The sequence below is a fragment of the Anarrhichthys ocellatus genome, unplaced genomic scaffold (assembly GCF_004355925.1).
Source record: "Anarrhichthys ocellatus isolate YVR2014 unplaced genomic scaffold, GSC_Weel_1.0 scaffold40, whole genome shotgun sequence".
NCBI classification, from domain to species: Eukaryota; Metazoa; Chordata; class Actinopteri; order Perciformes; family Anarhichadidae; genus Anarrhichthys; species Anarrhichthys ocellatus.
This window is the reverse complement of record NW_022280070.1, coordinates 1200428-1213984: the sequence shown is the minus strand read 5'-3', so window position 1 is coordinate 1213984 and position 13557 is coordinate 1200428. Positions and strand designations below refer to the sequence as shown.

Genomic DNA, 13557 nt, shown 5'->3' with positions numbered 1-13557 from the left:
CCAAGCAGCTGAAAAGGCAGTTGGAGCCACGTCAGCACCATATGTCTCTGTCGTCCGTCACTCTGCTCGAGGTAGACGAATTGTAGAGTGTTATAGAGTGGAAAATGTGTGGCATTGTATGAGGCTATTTTTTGGTATTGTACCTATTCAACAAAGGATTGTGTACTGTGTGACAAAAGCATCTGTTTATGTTGGTCTCCAGTCACAAGGAGTTCAAGTTGTTTTTGTAAAAATAATATGTTAAGATTAGTTGAACAAGGAATATACAATATAAAGCAAGCTAATTAGTGTTTTCTGAGTACTTCATGAAGTGAGCTTTACAAAGTAAGTCAAGTTGATAAGAATCATAACTGGAGTCAAACTTCCCACACCTCTTCTTTCGGTTCTGGATTTGTGCTGTTTTAGCTGGGCCTTATATTCAAGGGGCAAAAACCAAGCATGGCATCTCACTGTATGCTTTGAACTTACCAAGTAGCTGCAGGCTAGTGGGAAACTCATCTTAATGACTCTATGCAAATAAATACATACATAGGGTGACAACATTTAAATGCCGTAGGATAGATTACAATAACAAGAGTGCTCTGTCAGCTCAGCACCATGAATGGAAATAAAATCAGTGTGTGATGAAACATATATTGCATACTATTTATTTGAATCAAACTTGTATTTATACATACTAGTTTAGCCTGGAGCAACAATTATAGCCTACAATTACTGTAGTTGGTGTTTCCATCAAAAAGCATTAAAAATAGATTTAAACTTTTTCAAAGATAGGGAAAGACACTAGCAATACCATTTTAAAAAGTCCCTTCAGATACATTTTATTGTGGCACTCCAGACGACATTGCACTGTTTTCAAGCGTGTGTTCCACAGTGTGATGACGCAGTATGATGAGCAACCGCCCTGGATGTTGATTGGATCCCCTGTCAAACTGGGGCGTGGTTCACGAACCAGGAAGTCGCGTTTCCCACAGCAAAGAAAAAAGTTACAGTTGTTTTACAACAATTAATGCAATGCAATCGAGTTAATAAGCATTTCAATGGTTGACGTGTCATAAGGGGACAAGCCCTCCGCTTCTGTGTACGTTATAGTACACGAATACTGTCGTGACCAAGATGTTGAACGCATGACCCACACTTAAATCATAGGGCATTCAAGTGGTCAACTTCATATCCTTAAATAGATTATTTGTTAATTCAAGTAGGCTATATGAGGGAAGGGATCGACTATGTAGGCTATATCATATATCCTAACTGGCCTCTTTGTTTGGGTGGTGTCAAAATCTACCAAAACCTGGGATAAGACTTTTTAAAATTAATTGTAAATCCTATCTAGCCCTGAAACCTGTGGCCTCTTACCAGATATTCGTGTTACGCTGTCAAAATCTTGGGACCCCACTTTGATATTTATCTTTACACCCGAGTTAAGCCAATTAAGTACCTTAAGGCCATGACTTCGTTTTTTTTTTTGCTTTGTTTGGCCAATACACACATCAGCGCAATTTCATTATATTATTTTATTTTATAAGTGATGTAGACGTAGAACCAGCTCCATTTTAGGCTGCCAGGTCCTATTCCTGTCGGGCTATTGTGTGGATGGATGGAAAGCTGTAGCCTATAGGGGGAGGAGGAGGTGAGGGCGCAGCGAGCAGATAAGAGAAGTGGCTTATTGGATGTCTGCTGCCTGGATCTCTTATTTTATCTGAAAGGAGACGTCTCGCCGTTTGTTTTTACAGTCCGAAAAAACAACGACATCGCCCTTCGGGAAGCTACCCGACAGGACGGTAGCATGATAGTCGTGGAGGGGACTCGGAAGGAAGAGGGCCCGTATCTGCATTTTACTTCGCCTACACCGAATTCATTGAGTCGGTAACCAGCGTCCGACATGGGGAAGGAGGTAAATGGAGTCTCGCGGAGCCGGTTTGAGGTGAGCTGACCATCAATATAACCTGACAGCCATTGACACACATTCAACGTAGCAGTTAAACACGTTAGGATACGGGCCTACACGGTGACTGTCGCTGTATTTATTGTTAAACTGCGCTTATGGTGAGGCTGTGGATGCAGCTTCCACAGTCAATGTTTGGGATTAGGTCAAACGCTGTTTTTGTTAGAACAGCGTAGTTTAAGCACGACCTATTTCATTTAAGACACACGTGGGTGTTTCCCACTGAACCCATCGCGTTGTTGTTGGTTTTTAAATGGAGCGTTTTTAAAGGTCCCGAAAAATGTTTTCCTCGTTTCACATTGCGCCGTCAAAACAAAGACGCTGAGGCTACATAGAGCACGCCGAGGACAGCTCCTGCTCACGTTTACATATTTAAGAAAGGGAATTGGTTGACTTCACTTTTCTAAAAAGCGGTTTAATAGCTGTCCTCATATCTACCGGGGTGTGATTATAATACGACTTTTTTTTTTGAGGGAGTTGTCAGACGAGTCGGATTGTTGTGCATATCCACGGCCGCTGCGGTTGTTGGGGGGGGGGGGGGGGCCTCGGGTCGCGACCGTGTTAGCACATAAACTATCAACAAATGGGCCCAGGCTGCCACAGTGTGGCATCCACCATAACCTGTAGTGATAGCAAGAGGGCCACATGTCCACACGCACAGGCTACGGGGGTGTTGCTTTGTAGTATTTACCATTGTGTGTAAACTTTGTGTCGCAGCCGCGAGCGTAGCTGAATATTTTGGTGAACACTAGCACCCAAACGCATCCGGTCGGTGACATTGGGCTGTGTAGCCTATAAGCACTTGGTGCTGTTTAATCCCCTGCTAGTGTGGGATTTGTGTGTGTGTGTGTGTGTGTGTGTGTGTGGTTTTATTTATTTTTAACGGTGCAACAGCTGACGACTCAGAAGATTCAGGCCGTTACCTTCTGGCCCGACAGCTGCGGTAGAGCTGCGGTGTCAAGCTAAGCGGATTTAGGCCAGGGGGAAACCGGAAGTGGTGACCTTGACTTCAAAATAGAAATCATGTATTTTTTTTTTAATTTTACATTTTTTTTATCTTTGAAATATTGAAGTTGCATGTACTATACTGATTTTGTCATCGTGGAGAATAAGATATAGGCCTAATATACGGTGTTTGAAATGTAAACATGTAGTTTTCCTTTCTTAGTTTATTTGTCAGAGACAGTGCTAATTATTACTTTGTTGATTTTTTTTATTGATGGAAAATATATACAATCTACTCATGCACTTAAAAAGGATATAGGATAAAAACACAATACATCATACTGGCTTGTTTCAGTAGACCAGAGTTAGTCCAGAAAGCTATTGTAAGAGGCCTGAGATTAACAATATATTTCCAAAAATGTCCTGTTGTATACCAGCCTTAAACAAAAAGACTACAGCCATCTGATGTGTAAATAATAACCATATTGTGACTGACATTACAACTACGTTGTGTATAGTTGGGTGTTTGATGTAAGACTTGTTGAAGCAGTTTAAACTGTAGGCAGAAAAACAATCTTTTAATTGCTTTTAATTGTCTCTTAGTTATTTAATTTATTAGTTGTCCTTAACTACATCTGTGGATGTACGGAAGGATAAATGAAATACCTAAACCAAATTTAGCCACTGATTCAATCATAACTCATCATGGAAATCACAGTTACAAGTATCAAACTGATATATAGATTTAATATGAGGAATTTGGTCTTTTCAGAAGAAAAACAAATTTCAATTTTCAAAAAATATGAGCACTTTTTGTTTTGCTTTACAATAATCTCTAGCTGGAGGTTATAGCTCACCCATCTTTTTACCTCCTGCCTGGCCTGCTTCACTGACTATAGCTGACCAGTGGAGAAAACATAATGCTCACATTCATGCAGTGTCGGGTTCATTTTATGTTGGATTACAAAAGGGGACAGTGTATACCCGGTGACCATGCTCATCTGGTTCTTTAGAAATGGCCCTGGATTATTTGGCCAGAAAGTAGCGCTGTGGAGGCCGAGCTGTCAGAGTCAGTTTGCCCCAAATGTGAAATGTCTGTCCCTTCTCCCTAAAAATGTTACACGTCTGCGCTGGCAGGCAGCCCCTGCATAGACAGCTGTGTGTGTGTGTGTATGTTTAACAGAGAGACATAGAGAGGCTTTTGACCCAGAACTGACTGAGTTTCTAAACGGGCAGAACTGTCAGTTTATTTTTATGTGCTGATGAATAGGTTTGTTTAAGTGTGTAAGTCAAAATCTGAAGCTATTGTGCATGTGGTTTTAGGATGAACGCCCACAATTAAAATGGCCTCATTGTAAACTCTTTTAGCACCCGTGATTTATTTAGTTTAAAAACGAGATTTTGGAATCATGAATGCTTCATATTTGTAGCAAAGTGCAAATAAGGACATGCAAATTCCTTGTTGATTTTGTTGCAGATGTTTGTCTCTTGTAAATAGCACGTGCACTTTTTATTTACACACTAAAGCCCCCACCCCTCAATTACCCTGTCTCTGGTTTGGATTTATCTTTCTAAATCTATGGAGGAAAACGGATTTGGCCAGATGTTGCTTCATTTGCCTTTGCACCCGAGTGTCATCGTCTTAACGTCTTACATTTTACAGCAGAGCATTATTTCCCACAAATTATGGGAACCATGGAGTCCTCATTAAGTGTGTGTGTGTGTGTGTGTGTGTTTGTGTGCGTGTGTATCTAAGTAGCTTGGTCTTAATAAATGCTAATGTATCGTCTCTTTGTGTACTGTGGCGTTTTCTGTGGATTATAGCCGAGTATTTGCACTCGCACGACGTGCAGTTCATGTTGAAATCAATTAGCCGTTTGCAGAATCTGGAGCGATTTGTCTCAGAGTCACAAGAATGCATTCTAACTAACTCCAGTGTACATTCTCAGTACATGCTGATGTGGTGTGGTGTCAACTCAACAGTGTAAACAACCGAGGAGGTATGGGGAGCATAAGCAGGCGGAAAAGATAACATGAAAGCAGAGCTCTGTAGTCGAAAGTACAAAGTCTCTTCCCGCTGATTCTTGCTTAGAAGACACAATTTCCAGTTGCCTGTGCTGCTTTATCTTCTGTTTCCCCCATGTTTTCCAAGACATGACATTGAATCTATCTCCGCTGATAAGATTAAGATCATTTATCCTTGTTTATATGCTGCTATGCTTAAGATGGACTGCCAGGACTGATGTTATCTTCTGCACCCTTTCAGATGTTCACAAATAGCGACGAGGCGGTCATCAATAAGAAGCTGCCTAAGGAGCTGTTGCTACGGTGAGTGACATTTCAAAATGCTTCAATCAGAATCCCTGTTTTTTTTATTGCAAGCAAATATGGCATGTTGCATTCTCCACACTCACCTCCCTGCCTTCGCTCCCAATCAGCACATCCAATCATACGCAAAGGCACAATTGGCCTTCCATCCTCCTCCTCCCACAACAAACCACACACACACACACACACACACAAACAAACATTGTCCTTCTCTCGATCATGTATTGTATGACACGTGCCCTTTTGCAAATATTTCAACTAGACTAACCACCAGGATGCAAGTTTCCTCTCACCACCCTACTCTCTCCTCCCCCCCATATGCTAAAACTATAATTAAAAACAGATGCTTGCATTCAAATTGAATTCAGGCAAAAAGAACAGAGAGCCCCTGAGCAAACAGATAATGAAGGCCATAACTCAAGCCTCGGCCTTGCCCGCCAAGCTGCCTGTTCAGGGCCCTGCTCTGTGAGGCTGTGCTGGGACTCACTGCATCCCCGCTTCAACCCGTATGCAGTTTTTGCTGCATTGAGGGATCCTGTAGTAAGTTTCCACCTCTGTTCCTAAGAAGCAGTTTGCGTGTCTTCCTCGCCTGGACCCCACTTTGAGTAAACGCATCTATCTTGCAAACATCTCTCCTTGCCTACAGTCAAAGACAATATTAGCTGATTCACTCACTACCCCTGTGCTGCGAGTGGAAGCCGAAGCAGGGTTTCAGTTGGGCAGTTTAGTGTAAAGAGGAAGCTTCTGGCAGCGGGGATCAGGGTCTCTAAACCGTCCCTGTCTGTCTTCCAGAATCTTCTCCTTTCTGGATGTGGTGACACTCTGTCGCTGTGCCCAGGTCTCACGGGTGAGTCTGTGTTCACAAGGTGTGTGTGTATGCATGTGTGCGTGACTGTAAGTGTTTTTTGTCTGTGTGTTTTAGTGTGTGTATGTGCTAAGTTTGAGAACAAACTTGGCCCTAAATGTTGCTTCTCCCTCCCTTCTCACAGTCCTGGAATGTTCTGGCCTTGGATGGCAGCAACTGGCAACGAATCGACCTCTTTGACTTCCAGAGGGACATTGAGGTGAGTAAATCTGATCTCCGACTACTTTACGCTTACCTGTAGAGGTGAGAGTAAAGTCTTTGCTTTGTACATTTCCCTTCACCCTTCACTTGTGATCTGTCATTGCTTTAAATCGATGTTCGGAAGCACATACAGCAGGTTGAGTGGATTGTTTTGGTTCCAGGGCCGGGTGGTGGAGAACATCTCAAAGCGATGTGGGGGGTTCCTTAGGAAGCTGAGCCTGCGGGGTTGCTTGGGTGTGGGTGACAGCGCCCTGAGGTGAGTAAGGCGAGGACTTGTCCTCACAGAAGTTCTTGTTGTACTTCAGACCCTAGAGAGAGAGAGAGAGAGAGAGAGAGAGAGAGAGAGAGAGAGAGAGAGAGAGAGAGAGAGAGAGAGAGAGAGAGAGAGAGAGAGAGAGAGAGAGACAGAGAGAGACCGGCAAGTTTGTTTTTCTCCCTGTAGGACTTTCTCTCAGAACTGCAGGAACATCGAGCTGCTTAGTCTGAACGGCTGCACCAAGATCACTGACAGGTACGTGCATTATTCTGGGATGCTAGTGTATCATCATGCCTCTTCTCCTTGAAAAGGGCTCATTGTCTTTCTCTTCTGCAGCACATGTAATAGCCTCAGTAAGTTCTGTCCAAAGCTGAAGCACCTGGACCTCGCCTCCTGTACCTCAATCACCAACCTGTCACTCAAAGCTCTCAGGTGTGTAGCGGCGACGTTGCGATATATACTTCCCCTGAGTTTACAACATTCCCCCCCTTAGATCCGTTTCCCTCATTAATTCCATCTGTTAAATCTACACCACAAGGTACTTTAACTCCTCATTGACTTGTTCTTCTTTTGCCATCTTTTTCTTTCTGAATTTTCCGTCCTGTCAGTGAGGGTTGTCCCCTGCTGGAGCAGCTCAACATTTCCTGGTGTGATCAGGTCACCAAGGATGGCATCCAGGCCCTGGTGCGTTGCTGTCCAGGACTCAAAGGCCTTTTCCTCAAGGGATGCACACAGGTATGCTGAAGGGCTTAGTATGAGCTGGAGATGCTGACCAGGGCTAACGGTGTAGGTGCTATGTGCATATTGAGTATAAAATTCTATCTGATATATTTCAAAGCAGCTTGATTTGTTGAACTTAATTGTTTTAGTCCATTGGTGACTTCCTGGGCACACTGTTCCTATTGCTTAACATTGCACTACACAAACACTGTTTGTTTTGTACGTTCCGTCATAGTGGCCATTCACTTAGCGGGTCGTCCCTCAATCAGAAGAACGGCGGTTCGATCCCCGGCTCCTCTAGTCCACGTCGATGTCACACTTAACCCTAAATTGCTCCAGAAGCCATCGGTGTGTGGATGCTCAGATAATTCCTGACTGATGCATGTTGCGTGGTAGCTCCTGCCATCAGTGTGTGAATGGGTGAATAACATGTAGTGTAAAAGCGCTATGAGTGGTTGGAAGACCAGAAAAGCGCTATACAAGTACAACTACATCCATCATACTAACTACCAAGTTCCTCTTATTTTGTTTCCCAATTAAACACAGCTGCTGCTATCGCAAACATAAAAGGCATCACTTCCTGTGCAATAGAGGATGCTTCTGAGAAACGGCATGCCAGACACTGTTTACAGCAATTGTGAACGTTTATAGCACCATGTTGTTATCAACAGTCAACACTACAGTATTCATATCAGTGACAGTATAGGGGCTTGTTGGGGTAACCTTAGTATGCTTTATTATACATTTTATAACTGTATTTTTCCTCTGTCAATCTCTCCCACAGCTAGAGGACGAGGCTCTGAAACATATCGGGGCTTACTGTCCAGAGCTGGTCACACTCAACTTGCAGACGTGCTCAGTAAGTGCAGGCAACACGGCTAGAAGATGTATCTAATCAGTCTGGAAAAACACAACTGTTTTGCAATTTCAATGACAAATTTCATATTGTTAAAAATGAAATCTCTCTTTGTAAACATTGTTATAAAACCCTTGCCTCTGCACCTTTTGGCATAAAAGTACACGAACACTGTTGGTTACTTTCCAGGGTGTACGCTGATGTGCACTCGGTACACGTTGTGCTCTACAACTCATTGTGAATGCCAATAGTCTGTGAAGCCTGCTCATTTTCTCTGGTTTTACCCATCTCCAAAATCCCCCTCCTTCATCACCACCTGAATTCTTCTCTAATCCTCCTCCTTTCCTTTATCTGTCCATCCTCCTCCTCAATTGTCCCAGTTCCTCTTCTTCCTCTTCTCTTGCCTAGCTATTTCTCACCTGTTCCTCCTCTGCCTGATCTCCACAGAGTATTCTTGAGCAGTACTTAAAACAGAAAAGGCATGAGAAAAGAAAGCTGGGTATTAAAGTACATGAATATATATACTGTGTGTCAAAGTTGTACTTTGCTTTTAAAAGTTTGTATGTTTTCACATCTCTCATTTGATGTGGATTTAAGTGACCTCCCACACACACACACACACCAACTGAACTTTCTCTGTGAGCAGCAGATCACAGATGAGGGCCTCATCACAATTTGCCGGGGTTGTCACCGCCTGCAGTCTCTTTGTGTGTCGGGTTGTGCCAACATCACAGACGCCATCCTGCACGCCCTGGGACAGAACTGCCCTCGCCTCAGGTGAATTTGCACGCCTCCACACAAATCCTCATTTAAAGAAACATTTTGTTCTCCCCCCCAGCAACAATCGATAAAACAAATGCTCTGACAAAATAAAAAAATCGTGTAGCTGTCACAGGACTGTAAAAAGCCTGTCCAGTCATTTCATTTGGGCCGCATGCTGAAGTGCTAGCTTGACAGCTGTGAGTGCTAACAATAGCCACGTTAGTAATGATCATTTTGGGGGGAGGGACTTCGGAGGGAGGCCTGAATTGACGGGCTGTAAGTGTTGCCGACTTGGTGACTTTCTCACTACATTTAGTGTTTTTTTTTTTTTTGTTTTTTTTTTGTTTGTTTGTTTTTTTTGGAGCTGCTGCTTCAGTTAAAGTCCCAAAGAGTGACAGACTTTAAGTGATTGTGTAACTCTCTCCTCCTCTCCTTCATTCAGAATATTAGAAGTGGCTCGCTGCTCTCAGCTTACAGATGTGGGCTTCACTACATTAGCCAGGGTGAGTGTGGCATCTACTTATTGGTTGTATACAAACCCAAAGACTTCATGCTTACAGATTTAAATATTTAAATTTCATGTCACATTGGTTTTTTTTAGTCCCAAAACATCTTGAAAACAAAGCGTCTCTCAGTTTATTGTCTCTTTCTCTGTTGTAGAACTGTCATGAGCTTGAAAAGATGGATTTAGAAGAATGTGTGCAGGTAATAAACAATCCAAGCAACAAAATACAGTTTCCACTGTTGTATGCAGTTATGACATTTGTTTGTCTTTCTTTTTTCCATCAGATCACAGATGGAACACTCATCCAGCTGTCGATCTACTGCCCTCGTTTGCAAGTCCTGGTGAGTGTGTGTGTGTGTGTGTGTGTGTGTGTGTGCGTGTGGCTGCCACTCCTGTGATATTTACAAGCACCGCATCACAGCTTCTTCTAGCAGACAGTTGAGTAATGGAGCTCCTGTGTGGGTACTCCCGTAGAGTCTGTCTCACTGTGAGCTGATCACCGATGACGGCATCAGACACCTCGGCAGCGGCCCCTGTGCTCACGACCGTCTGGAGGTGATCGAGCTGGACAACTGCCCCCTGATCACAGACGCCTCGCTGGAGCACCTGAAGAGCTGCCATAGTCTGGATCGCATTGAGCTCTATGACTGCCAGCAGATCACCCGCGCTGGCATCAAGAGACTAAGGGTGAGTTGTGTGGGCTGATAACCGTGAGTAAGCGGTGATTCTTATGTACACTGATCAAAAATACACTTGTTTTTTGCTCCCAATTTTCAGGAGCTAAAATATAAGATCTGAGACTTTTCCTATGCACACAAAAGACTTATTCCTCTCAAATGTCGGTCCCAAATGTGTTAAAATCAGTGTTGGTGAGTACTTTTCTTTTTCCAAGATAATCTATCCACCTGACAGGTGTGGCATATCAAGATGCCGATTTAACAGCACAATTATTACACAGGTGTGCCTTGGGCTGGTCACTGTAAAAAAGGCCTCTTAAAAGTGCAGTTTCATGAAATGGATGTCACAAGCTTTGAGGGAGTGTTCTATGGGCATGCTGTCTGCCGCAATGCCATACGCTTTCTCATATGTTGTTTTTCTGAGAATTGGGCAGTACATCAATCAGCCTCATTACCGCAAACCAGGCCGGATCCTCCACAACTTCTTTACCTTCAAAGAGTGTACAAATGCGCACCTCTGATTGTGTTTGGCACTGTGGAGAAGTGTTCTCTTCACGGATGAATTCTGTGTGACCAAAAAATGCATATCTGTAGCCCTAAGTATGTAAAATCCACAGTTCAGAGTGTAAATAGATTTTTTTTTTTTTTTTTTTCCATGATAAAACTGCATCATTTTAGAGTGTCCTTTTCTTGTTACTAGACCACGGTGGTCCTGTGTAATAATCTTGATAGGACACACCTGTCGGGTGAATTAATGATCTTGGAAAGCGAGAGGTGCTCACCAACACGTAGAGCAAAGGTAGAGAGGAAGACTGCAAGCAAGTGAACATAAAAACAAAGAAGATTTCAAATAATCTGCTTTGGAAAGAAATTCTCCTCAAGGACGCACACAATGTGTTGGTGAACATAAAATGTAAATAAAACTTTTTTTTAATTATTTTTTTTTTTTTTAGCTAATGAAACTCCCAAAGCTAATTTTAGTTCCTTAATGAAGGTTTGGTGGAAATACAAATTCCTTAACGACATTTGAAGAGGTTGATGTTTGATGTGTAAAGGAACAAACTATCTGTCTGAAGAGTCCGGTTGATATCAATTGAACCCAACATAGAATTAACGATGACACAGCAGCCTGGCTTTCAGGGCTGCCACTGATGGCTAAAGGATGTCTTACAACAATGATGATGTACGAGCATTGAGCATAGCTGCTGGGCAGCACTACAGTCTCCAAATGAGGCAGGCAGAGTTTAAGTGGAGCACAACACGCAGTGTGACAGAGCAGGGATCAGGGCAGCCTTTATTCTATGAAAACTTACATGATCAGGCTGATTTAAGAAGCAACAGAGGAGAACATTACAAACGGATGTCATCGATTTATACATTTTTGTCCAAATAAAATGGTGTTTGAGTCACCGCTTCACCCACAAGAGGTGATAAATCCAAACTGAGGCGTGAAATACAAACAGTGAGGGAGCACGCTGTCCAAAGAGAGCGGATCTTATGCCGTCTCTTTAACACATTAACATATTTCCATCTATTTGTCCTTCTTTCCTCTCCACAGACCCATCTGCCTAACATCAAAGTGCATGCATACTTCGCTCCCGTCACTCCACCACCCTCCGTCGGGGGCAGTCGTCAGAGGTTTTGCCGCTGCTGTGTCCTGCTATGATGTAAAGACAACAACCCCCCCCTTTCCACTCCCCGTGTCCCTCGTACATGCTCCCCGCAGCCCGTCACTTGAACCCGGCCCTGCTGTCCCCCCCTTGGCGCCCTGTCATAGAGTATATGCTGGTGTGTCCCCCCTGTTTGGAGCTGCAGAGAGAGGGAGAGAGCCAGAACACGCTACATGGTCTTGGGTAACTTTCCCAAAAAACATTCCCGAATCTCTCCACCACACACACACACACACACACACACACACACACACACACACACACACACACACACCAGGCTTTCTGATATGCAGACACACCTGCATACACAGATAAACTCTTAGAAGAATGTCAGAACATTCCTGGTCTGTGTTTAGTGGCCAACCAGTATTACAAAGAGCGTTATGTAAAAATCAAGTGTGGGCACCTCTGTCTTCATCAAATGAAGTAAAAAAAATAATGTTCTCATCAAAAATACTTTTGTTATTGAGGGGAGAGACACATGCTTCTATTTAGCACTTTGAGACCGGTAACAGTTAGTTTCTTAACAAAATATTGAAAAATCCCTCTTAACCTCTCACACATGCTTCCCTCGGTGTCGAAGGTCACTTACCAGCTACCTCTAGACGGGAACGCCACTTGAGTAAAAGACCCCAGTTAGCTTTTTCCTGCAGGCTGTTTATTTCAAAAAGATGGGCAGCAATAGAGCCAGTAAACTGCCGACACCTTCAACAAACACATAGACCGCAGCAGAAGTCATGTTTTGTGATAATATATAAAGAAAAGAAAAACATACTTGCAGCTATTTGCACCTATTGCAGTAAAGCAATGATAAGACACTTTACCAAACGGCCATCTCAGAATTTAAGACTAGCATTTTACTAACACACACACGAATACAAATCCTCATGCAGACACTGAGCTTGCTACACCTGTACCCTCACCTCTCTCTGTTACAATCAGAAGCTTCAATATGCTGAAGAAAAAAAAAAAAAAACTTAAATATTTTTCTAAAAATGGACACCAATTAAGACTCGCGAGTGGGGACTCGAGAGGATGCCAAATGTTGCATGTAACACCTCTAGTTTTTTAAAATCGAATTGTAAATAGAGTCCGTGAGTCGACGCCAGTGAAAACGACAGATGATGATGATGATGATGATATGAGATGGGGCAGAGATTTCTGTCTATGGGTCTTCCTGAGGGAACTATGGCGAAGCTCACACATGCTTGTTTCAGTGTTGGAGTATTTGCTGGAGCTTCGGACTGTCCGCATGAGCCAGAACTTAACCAGGAGTTTGACAGAAGAACTGCTGCTTGCCTGTGAAAAGCTCATGTAGACGACAGGAAAGAAACTAAAAGTCTGACATGACTACATGATTTCATGTCGGACCAGAACAATGGAAAGAAAAAGCCAACTGAAAACAATCAGTCTTTTTTTCAGTTAGTTTGGTTTCATTTAGTTGCTCTTGTTTTTTGCGTCGGTGACGGTTCTGATGACGAGGAACTGGTGAACCACGCGCAGCGGTGAGAGGATGCGCCTGATGTCGGCATCCGGCAACTCTTCAACTCCTATGAGGCCTTGCAGGGGATGGAGTTACAGCGTGGGACACCCTGCCACCCTGGGATCTCCTCCGTCTGCCTGAGACCAGTGACGCTACCGAAGGTAGAGACCAGATCAGGCCGGCGGAGGCTCTACAAGAGGAAGTCATCTGAATTATGGCTTGCTGACAGATATGATGGAAAGATTTCTGTCACAACGGAGGGCTGTAATGGATTGCCTCCCCCCCCCCCCCCCCCCCCCCCCCCCCCCCTCCCTTTCCACACCTTCTCCTTCTCTCTTTCT

General features: G+C 43.5%; 1 protein-coding gene across 1 annotated transcript; it reads left to right on the top strand.

Moving 5' to 3' along the window:
- Nucleotides 1-1540: 1540 nt before the first annotated feature.
- fbxl20 (F-box and leucine-rich repeat protein 20) lies at nt 1541-13112 on the top strand. Its single transcript, XM_031867807.1, has 15 exons — nt 1541-1927; nt 5160-5221; nt 6014-6068; nt 6211-6285; nt 6449-6543; nt 6730-6798; nt 6880-6975; nt 7152-7278; nt 8048-8122; nt 8766-8896; nt 9324-9384; nt 9542-9586; nt 9671-9727; nt 9861-10073; nt 11622-13112. Exons 1-15 carry the CDS (start codon nt 1886-1888, stop codon nt 11727-11729), a joined length of 1311 nt encoding a protein of 436 aa, XP_031723667.1. The 5' UTR covers nt 1541-1885; the 3' UTR covers nt 11730-13112.
- The last annotated feature ends 445 nt before the right edge of the window (nt 13113-13557 follow it).